Source organism: Macrobrachium rosenbergii, chromosome 14 (assembly GCF_040412425.1).
Source record: "Macrobrachium rosenbergii isolate ZJJX-2024 chromosome 14, ASM4041242v1, whole genome shotgun sequence".
Classification (NCBI taxonomy): Eukaryota; Metazoa; Arthropoda; class Malacostraca; order Decapoda; family Palaemonidae; genus Macrobrachium; species Macrobrachium rosenbergii.
The window spans coordinates 37109907-37127383 of NC_089754.1; the positions used below are offsets into that span (position 1 = coordinate 37109907).

General features: G+C 35.4%; 1 protein-coding gene across 17 annotated transcripts in view; it reads right to left on the minus strand.

Moving 5' to 3' along the window:
• Positions 1–17477, minus strand: part of LOC136845935 (phosphatase and actin regulator 3-like) — an 873386-nt gene that overhangs the window by 178323 nt on the left and 677586 nt on the right. For all 17 annotated transcript variants that reach the window (XM_067116448.1, XM_067116449.1, XM_067116451.1 and 14 more), the window contains one exon: positions 3145–3324. In XM_067116448.1, the coding sequence (XP_066972549.1) occupies positions 3145–3324 (180 nt within the window). The remainder of the gene's footprint in view (positions 1–3144; positions 3325–17477) is intronic.

Sequence of the window (17477 nt, forward strand, 5' to 3'; positions counted from 1 at the left end):
ATTACTGATTATTTAATTTTTACTTTTCTTTGTTTTATTTAATTTTTACTTTTCTTCGTGTTTTAAATGTATCCCACTCGGATTCTTTGAACGGAAGGCAACAATCTACAACTGAAATGCAATACGTTTCAATAAACGTAGAAAAATAAAAAATTACAAAAACGGTAAAACTTAATAAACGTATCATTATTCTCTTGAAAATGGTCCACGACCTTTCATTTAAAAGGAATTTGATGTGTAATATATTCAGAATACATCAAAATATATTACTGACGAAATTTTACAAATTTCCAACATATACAGTATATTCCAGTTCTCTTGTCATTCAATACGACAAATATGGAATATGTGAATAAGATAAACCTAATATTTAAACTTTACTGGCACATTATTCCCAAAGACTTCTAGATGGAGGTGAATATCTTTTATGAAAATATTAACCATTTTATAAAGGAAACTTGTTTTGAGTATTTATTTGTTTTCAGTGGAAGCTGTCCTACCTTCACCCCAAATCTTAAAATATCTTGACGGTGGAGAAAATATATTTTGAACGTAACCAAGAGGGCTTCGTCCCCTTGGGAATATCCTTAGGCCTAGGGGCGAGAGGCCTCTAATAAATCTAACGATTTAGATATAAAACAGCCACCTAAAAATAAAGTGTGTCTTAACGCTGAAAAGTATTGGAGTTTGAGTAATAGTTAGCAAAAATATACATATAAAAATAAAAAAATAAACAATTTCGATATTCACCGAACGTCGGGTTATATAAACATGACCCATAAACTTTTTAGGAAATCGCCCCAGACGCCCAAAATCCCACCTTTGACTCACTCTCTCTCTCTCAGGGCCTACCTACGCATCACTCAACCTTATCTGCCCTCACCCATCCCCCTAGGAAGGGCCCTAGGGAGGGGCCAAGGGACCTAGGTTCCCCTCCCCCTACCCTATGCCGTCACAACTTCTAAGGTTACATTCGCCGGGCCAGACCCATTCTCTTCTCCTGCCCCTCCTCCATCAACATGACACGGCCTGAAGGGCCCTTAGGGTAAAATGGAAGTAACGAGCATGGGATATATTTATAGAAAAAAAAAAAAAAAAAAAAAAAGCAAAAAAAAAAAAAGACATGAAAGACCGACTGACTGAGTGGAAAACCTTTAAGTTGGCACAAAGATTAACCATTTGTAAAAGAAAATAAAATCCTTCTAAAACACATAAGGAACAGGCTGAACAGAAATTCTGGATTATGAATTATTAATAAAAAGAAAAAACAGAAAAACGAAAACTGGTCTATTAACAATTAAAATACAGAGCCAACCTACAAATAATCACAGAAAAAAACACGACCATTAGTAAAATCATATCTTTAATTGTTTCTTTTATCTTATCGTATACCCTATACTCGGCAATCACTGTTATACGGCATAGCAAGGTAGGTTTCATTTCCATCAATCCAAAAATCTTTTAAAGTTAGCATGTCTTCATTAAAAAAACAGTTTTCCTTAACGTCAATAAATAAGAAAGTTCATGAGGTCGAACTGGTTAGCATAAAAACATACATACTTTTATATATATATATATATATATATATATATATATATATATATATATATATATATATATAAACTGTATCAGGTTGTGGCCATACAAGTCTAAAAAAGTTGGAACCTGACAATCTGAGAGACCTCGATCCCGACGTGAGTCAGAAATTTATTTCTACTAAAAAAATTCATGAAATGTTGTCTATTGGGTCATTGCTGAGTCAGATAATTCATGATGTCTTTACCTGTTCTTCTTTTAGAGCAGTGGATAACGCCCTTGCTTTCCACCTCAGTTTATATTGCACGTGAGCTGGTAAAGGTATTTTAGCACAATCTCCTTTCTTTCATGGGAGATGGATGTCTTTACCTGTTCTGAAGAGCGCACTCAGTTTATATTGCTAGAGCTGGTAAGGTATTAGAGCTTTCTTTCGGGAATGGATCGTAAATTTTTACCTCAGTCTCAGCTACTGAATATATTAGAAAGGGCAGTCTTATACTTGAAAGGCTTATTTTTTCCCCCCCTTTTGTCACAAGACTGAATATGTTCATTTTCATCTCTCTCGACCACTTGGTCGCCCTGCTGTCTCTGATCTGATAACATTATTTCAGCAACTGTTTCGTTAAGGATGACAGAGAGAGAGAGAGAGAGAGAGAGAGAGAGAGAGAGAGAGAGAGAGAGAGAGAGAGAGAGAGAGAGAGAGAGAGAGAGAGAGAATAAATCTTTCTCTCAGGAGGCCTAGTAATGCCCACCAGGCCAACAAATCTCACATGTATATGGAGATCAATCCTTCAGTGTCTACTTATTTCTCTGTTCATTTCCATGCCCTTTCCAGCCGATTTCTGGAATTTACAGCCTGCTTCTGGCTCCCATGATTCTTAGTATCTTCCTTTTTTTCTTTTATATGTATATACTTTTTTTAAGAAGAGATTGTACTTCAGACTACAGACCCACTCTTTCACTTCGCCTCCTTATCTTGTAACCTCTAGGCAATACAAGGGTTTGATAAGACCTTTTAGGTACTCAAGGCACTTTTTCTAAATCGGCTATTATTTAAAAATATAGTTTGGAATTTGAATATTAAATTTACGCCAAAGGGCAAGGCCTGGGACCTACTATGAGGTCATTCAACGCTGAAAATAATATTGAAACAATGCTAGGAGAAGGTGGAAAGTAAAATGGAACGGAGTTATTGAAAAAGAAATGGAAGGGGTCGCAGCTTGGGGCCATAGGGACGGCGCAAACAACCATAAGTAATGCATAGATTAACATTATTTAAGAATGTTATATTATATTTAATGAACTAATTACTTAAGAATATGATCTTACACTTAATGAACCATTATTTAAGAATATATACTTAATGAACCATTATTTAAAACTACGATATTATACTTAACGAACCGTTATTTATGAATATGACATTATACTTAATGAACCCTTACTTAAGAATATATCAAACTTAATGAATCATCACTTAAGAATATGATATTTTAATACTTAATGAACCACTACTTAAGAATATAACATCATACTTAAGGAACCATTACTTAGAATATGACATTCTACGTAATGAACCGTTATTTAAGAATATGACATTAAACTTACATCTCGAAGTGGCCTCAAACTTTTCGGATTTCTTCTTTCTCTTCCACTTCCAAGGCTTGAAGAGTCTTCCAAGCGCCGAGAACTTGCTGCTTTTGGTGCGTTCCGCCGGGGGGGTCCTGGCCCCCGACCCCCCGTTACCCGGGACACCCCGAACCGCACCATTTGTTTTGCCACCTTTCGCTGGAAAGAGAATGGGAAGAATTAGAAGGATGAACCTCGGGGGTTAATAAATGCAAAGACAAAACAATGATGTAAAATAAAATTCATAACAAAAATTATGATTAGTAAAACATAGGATGGGAAGGAGTTAGAAGCCTTAACCTCTCTGGGGAGGTTAGTGAATTCAAAAACAAACAATGATGTAATACAAAACTCCCCCAAAAATTATAAATAAAATACTTCTTTCACCGTTCCGCATCATTACATTTTCTATAACACAAGTCGTATTTATCAATAAGAAGAACAGCAGTAACACACGAAGCATGGTATCTCAGACTAACAATAAAAGATTTAATAAAAAAGATTACACATGATAATTAAGAAAAATCTATATGAAAAAACATGGTTAAAAGTGGTATCAAAGAGCAGTAATTGCTGCATTATGCAAAGGTCAAATTTTATTTAGAAAAAATTTATAAATCTATAACAATGCGTCACTGGAACTCATTACGCTAAAACGAGTACATAAATACATAAATAGATAGACAGACCAATAAATAAATAAATAAGAAATAAATTAGTAAATAAAATCCATTAAACTTTACATGTATGAATGTGTGAGAGACCACCCTACCTAAAGACAAACCACTAACATCCTTTATTGACCTTTTCAAATGAACTCTCATGCATTGGAATGCATTCAGTCACGTCTCAATATATCACTTAAAACTGCATTAATCATCATCATCAAAGCCACTCCTACCTGTGAATCTTGCGCGCGAGCACGCATACAAACACACAATGTTAGTTTGCTGGAGAACTATTTCCTGGGCAGAGTATAACTTAAATGCCTTACAAATGACTAAATTACAATACTATAGTTTTGTTATCAAAGGTAATTATATACCCTATATATATTCACAGACCTGCTTCGTGAAGACATAGGGTGAGTCTCCACTACAATAAAACATGTCGGCAAGTTATCCCATTCATATCACAAACATGTTGAAAACAAGCCCACGTCCCTTACATAAATAACGATAAATCGTATGAAGTACTATTCAGAACCATATTATAAGTCGCTGACTTGTATTCGACTTGTTTGTGATGTATGCAATAAGTTGCTGACGTGAATTTTGACATGTTTTACTGAAGCGTGGACGCACCTTAATTTTCACACCTGTCTTACCTTGACAACTTTAAAGAAAATGGACCAAACTGAACATACAACGAGAAGCCTTGATAACCCGCAGTACAGAATTAGACGCAATATAATAAAAACCGTTCATAGCTGAGACGAATATTAGCATTCAGCAATAAAGGCATCATATAAAATAGAGCCACAGATTCAAACAACATTTTCTCAAATGATCTTCATTTAGGAATAGACTAAAAAGACTTAGGTAGCCACACCTCCACTGGGTAATGCCATGACAAAGGTCATTTATGGCTCTCATTGAAGCCAAACATATACTCAGATCCTTAAAGGAAGGAAGGAAGGAAGACTGTTACGACAGTTTATCTACGTACACAACAGCATACAAACGGTTTAGTGCAAAGAAATGATAAACTATATACTATTTTTTTGTGCTCACCAATGGTGGAAACACAGTAAGAGCCAGCTGAACTTCAGTCATTAAAAGACGGGAACTTCAAACTACTGCAACGCAATCAGCGAAGACATAACAATTACGTTTTACACCAAGAAACAAATGACCATAACAGCCAAAGAAAACTTGTGAGGACTCCTGTTACAAACTTGAAAAGTACCACTTCCACTTCCATAACCTAATTTCTACGAAAGTAGAAACAATGGTAACCGTGTGCAGTACCTAGGCGAGATCCCTAAACTACGGAGTGACAAAAAAAGAAATTCAAAACAGAAAGTATTACGGAGTAAGCACAAGTAAGGGGTTATGTAACATGAGCCATTGTTTTGCTGTTACATAACTACAACAGTGCAAGCTACTGGAAAGGAAGGTATTTTGAGATGTTTAACTTCATTAAATAAAAAGTGACCGAGGACGCGCGCCCAGAAACCTCTCTGTGTCTCTTGGTAACTAATTCAACTTATTATTATCATCATTGCTATTATTATTATTATTACTATTATTATTAGCAGCTGCAACCCTGATTTGAAAAGCTGTATGATAAGAGCCAATGGGCTCCAACTGGGAACGCAACTAAGTGCAGAAAACGAAAGAGAAGCAAGAAATAAACAGTTTTACAAGAACTTATATATATATATATATATATATATATATATATATATATATATATATATATATATATATATATATATATATATATATATATATATATATATATATATATATATATATATATATATATATATATATATATATATATATATATATTGCAAGGCAATTCAAAACTAATCAGGACTCATGTGTGTTCCCTCAATAAAAATGCATCTGTATCTAGTGCAAACCTCTTGAGTTCCAGCATTTCAATTACATGAAAGGAAAGATCACTCCACAATTGGTTAATCACTCCACAATTTAGTTACACACAATGTTTCCATAAAGCTATTTAATACTGAACTCACATAAGTAAAAGAGTGTTAACATTAACCCAGAGTCTAGAATGTGCAGTCTTAAGGACATCAAATCATGAAAAAAATTTATAAACCATTCACACTTAGGGAATCGAACAGTGGAACAACTGATGAACACAAAATCTAACAATACAAGATGCGAGTGTGTGCAAGGTTTCCTTCTAACTAACTTACGAAAAATAACAGCCAACTTGGGAATAAGCTAATACGCGCATTCATACACGAGTGTGCCTATTCCATGCTTTTTGCATCAGTTCATTTTATGCTTTTTTTTTGTTTTTTGTTTAGTATTAACCTAATAAATTTGGAGACGTTGATTTTTTTTTCTGTGGAGCCAACACCTGTAAAGGGGAAAGCTTTATAATATATATATATATATATATATATATATATATATATATATATATATATATATATATATATATATATATATATATATATATATATATATATATACATATGTATATATATATATATATATATATATATATATATATATATATGAAAATGGATTATGTATGCATGTATATGTGTGTGTGTGTGTTCCAGCATAACTCTGAAAAGCACTGAGCAATTTCAACCAAACTTGGTATACATATGACTTACTATCTAGAAAAGAATACTGTGGGGGTAAGACATCACTGGAACCAAAGGAGGTGTGGGTGGGAAGGGGGTGACAAGTAAAAACAACGGAAACGACAGATATCAGTGTCTAATCCACAGTTTTCGAGGTTGCTAAGATGAATAGGGACACTCCCGGTGCCCTTTAAAAAGTCCAAGTTTAGCCCTGATAGGAGGGGGGTGGGGGTGAGAAGGGGTGAAAAATAAAATGTCAAATATGACAGATATTAATGTCTAATCCATAGTTTTCAAGGTCGCTGAGATGAATAATGACACTCCCCATGCCCTTTAAATCCAGATTCAGCCCAGCCCTGATAGGAAGGGGTGAAATATAAAATGTCAAAAACGCTGGGCTATGCAATTGAAGCAACTATCTTAACAGGAGAGAGAGAGAGAGAGAGAGAGAGAGAGAGAGGGGGTGTTAGGGAGAGAAAGAGGGGGGTGTTAGGGAGGAGAAAGAGTGGGGAAAAGAGAGAGAGAGAGAGAGAGAGAGAGAGAGAGAGAGAGAGAGAGAGAGAGAGAGTTTCTCGGTTGTCATTCAGAGTTTTCCGGGGCAGCGCCCGGTTCGTCAGCTAGTATATATATAAATAACAAAAATATAGTGATCAACAATTATTTTGAATATATGTGCTTATATTCTACTTGTTTAACAGACAAAAGTTTCTCCGGCCACAACCAGATTATGAAATAATAAAATATTCGGTTACATTTCACAACAAGAATGTTTTAAAATTCATACCCTCTACGACATCAACAAGTAAGCGAAGAAGCAGTATTAGCTATCAATTTACTGGCAATAATTCTATATCAGACGTAAGTGATTTTACGTGTACTAAGAAACTCACTAATGTACGTACGCACTCACTAATCGTGTACAAAAAGTACACAGCTACTAATTACAATGAAAGCAAATGAATGAAACAGATTATCCCTTTGACTGACCTAGAGCCCTTATAGACTCCGCAAACTGCCCAGTGCAATGACTGAGGTTAAACGTGAGTTCGTACAAATGCCACCACTTGCATCTACTCTCTAGAGACAGCTGTCTCTTCAGCGGCCTAACTGTTTGGTCGGACGACTTGTGATCCCCCGGATGAGTTTCTGCTACGGCGCTGTCTGACGTAGAAGCCCTTGCGTGAGATGATGATGATGATGATGATGATGATGATGCAGGGGTGATGTCAATCACTGACTGAGAAAAACCAGCGGGAGATAAAGATGGCGATTCAGATCGACATGATGCGTTTTGGGAGCGTGGTGGGGAATGACGGAGAGGTGGGGGTGGAGGTGGTGGTGGAGGGTGAGTCGGAGGCGGTGGCACTGGTGCAGATAAATGATGGTGAGGTGGAGGAGGCGCTGGCGCAGATAAGATGGCATTGGTTATGGATGCTGTAGTGGTCGTAGGTGACGGTGTATGTGAATTCGGCTGAGTGCGGCGGCCTCTGATGGATGACAAGGCAGCAGTATCCATACTGGAAGGGAGGCATTTCGTCTCATTGCTTGATGCCCTCAGAGTCACACTGTTACAACTACCATGCAAAGAGCTTTCAACAGCAGCCTCCGACGGGGGACCTTTCCCAACGCAGCCGTCCGTTGGGCCGTGACCCCCGCGTCGCATACGGAAGTGATCCGAGCGACAAATGCGATGACGCTTCGAAGTTTTCAGTTTCTCACTGGAAAACTCGCTGGAATCCGACTCGCTGCGTTCGTCGTCATCTTTCTCATCGCTAAGGATACTCTCCTCCGACGGGTTTAAGCGCATGAGCCTGGGGAGGGCAGGGCACGAACGCGGGGAGTACGTAAGGGCGTATACTTTGGGACTGAAGGACTGGGACCGCTTGGCTAATCCTAAAGACAACGTAGATGAAGAAGAATTCCTCGCCAGTTTAGGAAGCGTGGAGGACCTCGGCATCCTCAAATCATCGCCGCCCGCGTCTTTCGAACAGCTCGCTATGTCGATATCGCCTGCGGAGGCGGTTTTGCACAGGTGTACATTTTTTAGCGACGGCGGCACAGCACCGACCCCAGGCGGGTCCTGGTGATGGGACCTTGCAGAACCCTGCTTTGAAAGTGACGACACACTTCTTGCTCCTGAGGAATAACATTCGATCGTTTCCCCTTCGGCGTCGGAAGGGGCTTTCGATGCCTCAGACGCCTTCAAGGGTAACTTTGCACTGTTCTTGGCGTTATGACGACGGTGCGTCTGATGGCGCGAATTACGGGGACGTCGGAGCCTGTACGTCAGGGAACAGGCTCGACGTTTTAGGCGATTTGCAGCACTGGAATTACGGGTGGCCACTGCGTTCCAAGCAACACTCCCACGATAGATGTAACTATCGAACGTCTCACTGACGCCCATACAGAACATTTTAATGTACGGACTACAATGCTATTCCAGTAATTCTGAAAATCAAGCTTTCCAGCGATACAACTGAGCAAGGTCTAGGCCAGACATTATTGTAACAGTAAAAACTACTTCACAAACACATCATCATCACATGCCCCACCATTCGTGTAAACATAAGGCAGCCATCACTAAGCAACGTTAAATCGTTTCCCCATACAACGGTGCCAGCTGTAATCTGGCACTACCACAAAAAGCCACAATACAACGCGATTCCTTCACGACCGTAATCCCTCTCTCTCTCTCTCTCTCTCTCTCTCTCTCTGTAGAGGGAACGATATCAACGCTCCAATAAAGAGCAGAAACGCTGGAACGCCTGCCTTCCAGCCAAACAGCGTGAGAAGAAGCTGGAACCAAGGAAGGAGGAGAAGTATTGTCTGACGCGTTCTCTTTCACGACTTACTGTTGCAAGACTGCCTGAAGCACCACAAATTCCCCTGGCCGTCTCTTTTTCTACTTCTTTCCCTTTTTCCTTGCTCTCTCTACATCGTTACTCATCCGCTATTACACAAAGAGACTTCCTAAGGATTACCGGCAACAGCGTCCAGCGGTGTTTAAAAATAAAACTGATAGTCGGTATTCGGTGGAAAGGACCAGGTGTGTATAATGAACAGTTCCACCTGACAGAATGAGCCTAGCTGCGTGACGCAGAAGTTGATTGACTTCTTAAAGAAATGATACCCGATTTATAAATTAAATTTGCTCAGTGAATATATAAACCTAACTAATGACAATTATTTTAATAGAAAGGTCTAGCTGCTTGTAATAAAGTACTAGATATCGACAAATAATCAATCAGGCTAACATATAAATAGAGTACAAATGTATAGTATATCTACAGAGTAAACAGAACTAGATTACAAACAATACAAGAATGCACTCGTAACTAATCAAGTTATATATATATATATATATATATATATATATATATATATATATATATATATATATATATATATATGTGTGTGTATGTATGTATGTATGTATGTATGTATCTATGTGTGTGTTTGTGCTGTTTTCCCTTTACACCCACCTCTTGTTCGGCTAAACAGATTCATGTATGTATGTATGTATGCATATGTATATATATATATATATATATATATATATATATATATATATATATATATATATATATATATATATAGACAGAGAGAGAGAGAGTTTTTTTGCACCACTGTCTATCCCCTTAGCGAGAGTAAGAAGGCTCACGATTCCAAGTTGCCACGCAAGACGGCAACACGACACAGCGCGGATGTAAAATACCAGCAAATCATGATCTGAAAAACACCCTCTCTCTCTCTCTCTCTCTCTCTCTCTCTCTCTCTCTCTCTCTCTCTCTCTCTCTCTCTCTCTCTAGACTATAGATAAAAATTATATATATATATATAAATAAACACTATATATATTATCATACATACAATAAGGTTTTCACGAATGACGAGAGAAAAAATTGATACTGTTACGACTTGAAAAGAAAACTGTTAACGGAAATATTTTTGTCATAATAATAATAATAATTGCTCCCTTCAGCATAATACAGGTATTCCTTCCCTATACATATTTACAATACGCTGTCATAAACACGTCACTTCATACACGTTTAAGTCCATTTACGATTAAACACATGATATTTACAGATGAGGAAAACTCATAGACTACAATTACACATATGTATTTCTGAAGCACATCGGGATCGAACCTAGTAGTCTTTCAATTGAAGGGCATGGGAGCCACTAACTGAACCACGCAATTGAAAACCTGGGTTCGATCCAGATATATATATATATATATATATATATATATATATATATATATATATATATATATATATTATATATGTGTGTGTGTGTGTGTGTAGTATATTCGCAGTAAGACCAGTGACTGAAAATACAATGTCAATCAAACATTTCTCAAGTCATCATACCGGAAATCGATTGCAAAATCGAAGTAACAGGATTTAACGGATCTTGGGCAAAGAGATTTTTAATCACGATGTAGACAGTCACGAAAGTTCAAGCATTGAAGGTCACCAGCTTGACTTAGAGGTGCTGAATATACCGTAAAAACTTAATTCTATCAGGAACAAGTTTAACTTCCTTTAAAAATTCCCAGGTTGTTTGTTTAATTTAACAAAACAAGGCAGACCATAGTACAAAAAATTGCAATGAATTACAAATGATCAAAACTCAAATAATTTTTTTCAGATTCCAAAGAACTCAGCATAAAAAATTAAATAAATTTCAACTTATGAAAAAGAAAATAAAGTTTTTCCTGCCCTGTTTTTTTAATGCAAATAACATTTTCCTAATTTAACAAAACACGGAAGTCCATAGAACAAAAAATTTACAATAAATTACAACTTATAAAAAAAGCAAAAAAAAAAAAAAAAAAAAAAAAAATTTTTTTGCTCTAATTTTTAAAAATCCGAATTACACATTTTCCTAATTTAACAAAAGTAAAAAAAAAAAACACACACACCCAAAACTTAAAATAGACTGCAACTTATCAAAAACCAAATAATGTTTCTTTCTGCCTTCATTTATAAATACAACAACTATGAAGACAACGACAATACAAACTAACACATCATATGAAACGTCCCCTTATATGGCGTAAGCTCCGTATACCCCAGACCACAAAGAACCATAAAACCTGAACCGTTTCGGAAATCGCCGACCATCGTAGACACAGGGAACATCCGTCGTCCCTTGAAAACCCAACCTTATGTAACTGCTTTGTTCTTACTCTACCATTCTTCCTCTTCACAGACGTTGCTGACATAACCTGAAAAGTCTTGAATGAAATCCCTATTTCTGTCTTACTGAATCGGAAATACTGGAAAATTCAATTGAAATTACATCATCCTGTGATCCTATTTCGGATTAAACTTGTAAGTTTGCTAAATGCTTAATTAGGAGCATATGATACTCAGGACATCTTTCTGATTTAGTTTGAGCTGCGGGAAGTAATGAGAGGACAAACGTAACTAAAAAAAAAAAAAAAAAATCCGTTATCTTGACGAAGCAATATAATAGCCTCTTCAGGAGACCACATTACGTGGAGGATTAGAGGATAACTGTTTAAACCAGTCCCACATACCAAACTGAATGAAGGGTGGCAATAATGTATTAAAATCTACGGAGGGTTTACACATTTTTAAGTTGTTGTATGGAACAGCGCTTGTGAAATACAGACACAATAGACTGTGAAAAGTGTTACATTTCCTACTGAAAATCAAGAATCTTGAAAAATAAGAGAATGGATTTCACTTGGAGAGAGAGAGAGAGAGAGAGAGAGAGAGAGAGAGAGAGAGAGAGAGAGAGAGAGAGAGAGAGAGAGAGAGAGAGAGAGAGAGATCCAATTGGTCACCAGGAATCCTGGAAAATAAAAGACTGGAAGAGCCACTGATGTATTTCACTTGAGAGAGATTAACTCTTAATAGAATGACGATGTCACGTTGGTAAAAAAAAATGAAAGGACTGTGTAAGTAAAAAAAAAAAAATATGAAAATACAAACTTTAAAAAAATTAACCTTCCAGAAGAAAAGTGTTTCTGAGATCTAAATTATGACAGCACCTCCTGAAGACGTGTAAATCGAAAGGAAAGACTAACGTGGAAAAAAAAAAAAAAAAAAAAAAACCTCTCCAACTTTTTCTCTGAGTATACCTCAGACAAAAAGTTTCAATGATATACTTCAAGAATAAGGCTGAAGTGACCTATGAAGGGGAACTAGCCTGACACCCGATACTTTCAGGTGTTTTATGTTGCCAACGACGTGATACCTTGCATAAAAAGACAGTAAGGCTGGATTTACCATACTGTACATACTTTTCCTTACTCACGCGACAATACCTGATATGATATTATGAGAGCTGCTTCACATGCAACGGTCTCTGAGAGAGAGAGAGAGAGAGAGAGAGAGAGAGAGAGAGAGAGAGAGAGAGAGAGAGAGAGAGAGAGAGAGATAAAACGTAACATTACAAATAAAAGGAGCAGAGAAATGGGTTTTGCTTAAAGTTCATCTGGTACTAGCGAGAGAGAGAGAGAGAGAGAGAGAGAGAGAGAGAGAGAGAGAGAGAGAGAGAGATTCATAAAGACAGCCTGAAAGACACAGAACGTCAACTATCACATATTATAAAATTATATCTCACTATGATAAATGTATGATTATACTGTACAATACAAAATGTAAATATGAAAATACCAGAGGTACCCTAACGAATAGTGGTTCTCACATATTCATAAAAGATCAAAAGACCTCCAGTTTCCTAGCATGCACAAAAGTCTTCATTCACACAAAAAATGCAACAGACGTACACGAGAATAAAAAAAAAAAAAATCGAAGACTGAAGTTATGTTATTTGCGGGTCCCTCGAGAAAGAAATCACGACAGCGCAGGCGCAGTACTTCTAACAATAACGACGACAAAGAATGTTTTACCAAGCGTTGAAGAATATGAAAGACATTATTAGTTCACATTCATTCATTCTACTCTGCTTACCCGAGAGTATATTCATTTACCTATTTTCCAACAACATGTGTTCTTAATGGCGCTATGCAAGTATGTTTGCCGTAAATATGAATAATAGTGAATTTTATATCCTAAGAATTATACTTTTTACAGTGAATATTAAATATCCTAAGAAATATACTTCATATAGTGAATATTATATATCCTGAGATTTATACTTTTTACAGTGAATATATCCTAAGAAGTATACCTTTTACAGTGAATATTATAAATCCTATGAATTATACTTTTTACTGTGAATATTATATATCCTAAGGAATATACTGTTTTTTTTTTCTAGTATGCCCAAATGAGATATCAATAAGTGAAAATAACTGAATGTCCTTTTAATTTCTCCTTCATTCTTGAGTTTCATTTTAAGTGTTTCTCGAATTCCGTCGAGCCGCGATAAACTCATTTCTCTCTTCAGTCGATATCTGCAATGCCAATGGAGTAAAATGCAATGGCAACTCCATTAACCGCAAATAAAAATGACATTAACGAACTTTCATTCTTTAAGACAGGAACAGGTCTAAAATCCAATCCCAACCTTTCCCAGAAACGTTGAGTAGGCCAAAATATATATATATATATATATATATATATATATATATATATATATATATATATATATATATATATATATATATATATATATATATATATATATATATATATATATATATATATATATATATATATATATATATAAATACATACACACATATATATACACATATACGATTGTGTGTATTTATATATATGATGATTATAATCACTTTTGTACGTGATTCATTTATCACACATTACCACAGGTGAAAAATAAGAGACGGGGTGTAGGTCCTGACCGGTTTCGACGTTATTTTCAAGTCCTTCGTCAATGGCTTGAAAATAAAGTCGAAACCGGTCAGTACCTACACCCCGTCCCTTATTTTTCACTTGTTATTTTATATATATACATAATACATATATACTGTATATTATATATATATATATATATATATATATATACATATATATATATATATATATATATATATATATATATATATATATAACTCGGCTTACTAGGACCCAGTCGTTCCAAGGCATTACAACGAAAATAATTACGGTTCAGAATGACTCCAGCCCCTCAGCACTCGACGCAAACACACGATATCGTGCCGCGTAACGTATTGTCTGAGATAGAGCACGAAGCAAAGAGGAAAAAAAATTAAAAGAAAAAAAAAAAAAAGAATCGTGATGTGTCTGAAGGCCACTCTACGCCGCGATTCTTAATGGATCTCTCCCGTTGAAACATGAGGAAAGAAAACTTAATCGCATTGCAAGCTCTTGACAAGCTTCCTTTCAGGAATCGGCCTTAATAATAATATGATTACTTCGATGCATGGCTGTATTTTTTTTTTTTGTGTGTGCCCTGCCGAAGGGGAAGAGAGAGAGAGAGAGAGAGAGAGAGAGAGAGAGAGAGAGAGAGAGAGAGAGAGAGAGAGAGAGAGAGAGAGAGAGAGAGAGAGAGGTGGGGGGTGATATAGTCGAAATTTCATTTATAAGATATCGCTTTTCAGTGTCCATTAACACGTGATACATTTCATAAATAAATTAATATTCTATATACATATTATATATATATATATACATATATATATATATATATATATATATATATATATATATATATATATATATATATATATATATATATATATGCACACACATACTATATATATATACACAATATATATACATATATATACACATATATATACATACAAAATATATATATATACACATATATGTGTGCGTGTTTACACATTCGCGTTAGTGCGGTTCATGAATTTAGAAATAAACTCTCCATTTTAAGTAGACTGGTCGCTTTAGGTTGTGCACTTATTAGAGAGCTCTAAGCCAAGGAAGACTGCATATATGCACTAGCCAGCACGTGCTATTCAAATTCACATCAACAGAGTAAACCTAATCAACTTCATCATGACATAAAACCTTGAGTCTTTTTGAAGTTTACGAGCTAATTAGGATACAGGGTGTCCTCAAGAATTTATTGCCTCCCACTAAATACTGTTCTTAGTGGTAAGTTTTTAATATTCATTATTAAGTTTTTAATATTCATTATCAGTGCGATGAATGTACAAAAATGTTTAATAACGGGCAAGACAAACACTTATTATCATACACTGGTCAAAATAGATCTGCTAAGAATTAAACTGGCTTCGCTTCGATACCTGAATATTACATATATGTATATATATATACTATATATATATATATATATATATATATATATATATATATATATATATATATATATATATATATATATATATATATATATATATATATAATAAAAACATACATACTGATATATATAAATATATTCCATCATCCCAATAAAAACATTCGTGATGTTCAGATGGGCTTCCATCTCATATATATATATATATATATATATATATATATATATATATATATATATATATATATATATATATATATATATATATATACAGTATATACACACATACACACACACGCTACATCATCCCAAAGCTACCGTTTAATACTTATTATATTCCGTTACCGGGAAAAACTCTGTTAAAACTGAATACCACAAGATTTCAAATTTTGCATTGCAAGGATTCCTTCTGAACCGACCAAGCAGCCTCTGCCTGCATCCCAGTATAAAGCAGCTTCCCATGAACGTTACGGTAATTCTCAACTGCAGAGGCTTTCAAGGCAAACTTCCCGGGAATTCCCTTCCCTTAAGCGGCTTATGCTTTTCTGCACGTTTGTTAATAATGTCACGGAAAACTGCTAACTGCATGCGCATTCTGCATCACGATTTTTTTAAAAAGCAAGTATTAAGACATAACATTACACATATGAGACACACACACATATACTGTATGTATATGTATATGTATATATATATATATATATATATATATATATATATATATATATATATATATATATATATATATATATATACACACACACACACACACACACACACACACATATATATATATATATATATATATATATATATATATATATATATATATATATATATATATAATGTATATGATCTGAAGGTGGTTTAGCAATCAAGCCGACACCAGTCAGGATTTACAAGCTTTTTAATTTCCTCCCCTGTGGTGTTTGATATATACACTATATATACATATATATATATATATATATATATATATATATATCACTACATACGATAAATATGGAATATGATGAATATATATATACTGTATATATATCACTAGAAAAGAAAACGATGGAAGTGGTGATGAATATATAAATAATGGCGTTTCTTTCCGAAGAAAATATAAACGCTATAGTGGTGCTATATATATTATAAAGGCCTTAGCATATATATATATATATATACATTACAGTATATACATAAGAGCGTGTGTGTGCTCGCGTGCCATATGCTGTAAATTATAATGTGCCAGCATTTCTAAATATATTTTACAGCATATATAAAATATACACATACCATGCCGACATGCAGAGCCCATTTATCTTAGCTATCAGGCCAAACAAGATGCGTGCAATATGCAAAGGCCCCACTCAGAAGCATGGTGGGGAAAACGTCCTCCCCCCCACCACCATGCGCACACACACACAAAAACACTCTACTCTGAGGAAGTTAAAACTCTTTCAAAGTAAGTCGAACAGAACGGCGAAGAAAAGTTCTCAAGACCCATTTTGCATACAAATGACTCATTGCCAGACAAACTTCGACCGAACTTCGGTTACAAAGCGAAAGCGAAATTAAGAAAAAAGAAATAAGAATGAGGGCCAAAGAGTTTTCAGTAGGTTCTTTTAGACTATGCTGGACATGTTTCCCTGGTCTTTACGCAACTTCCACAACTGAGGTAGAACTTCATGCATTACAAAGGCATGGAAGTTTGTATCCAGGATTGGCTAATTCCTGGATAATAGACTATGCAACGTAGGTGACTGGTAGAGGTCCTCGCTCACGTTAACCAAGTCCACAGTTCACTCCCGGCCTACCGCCCACC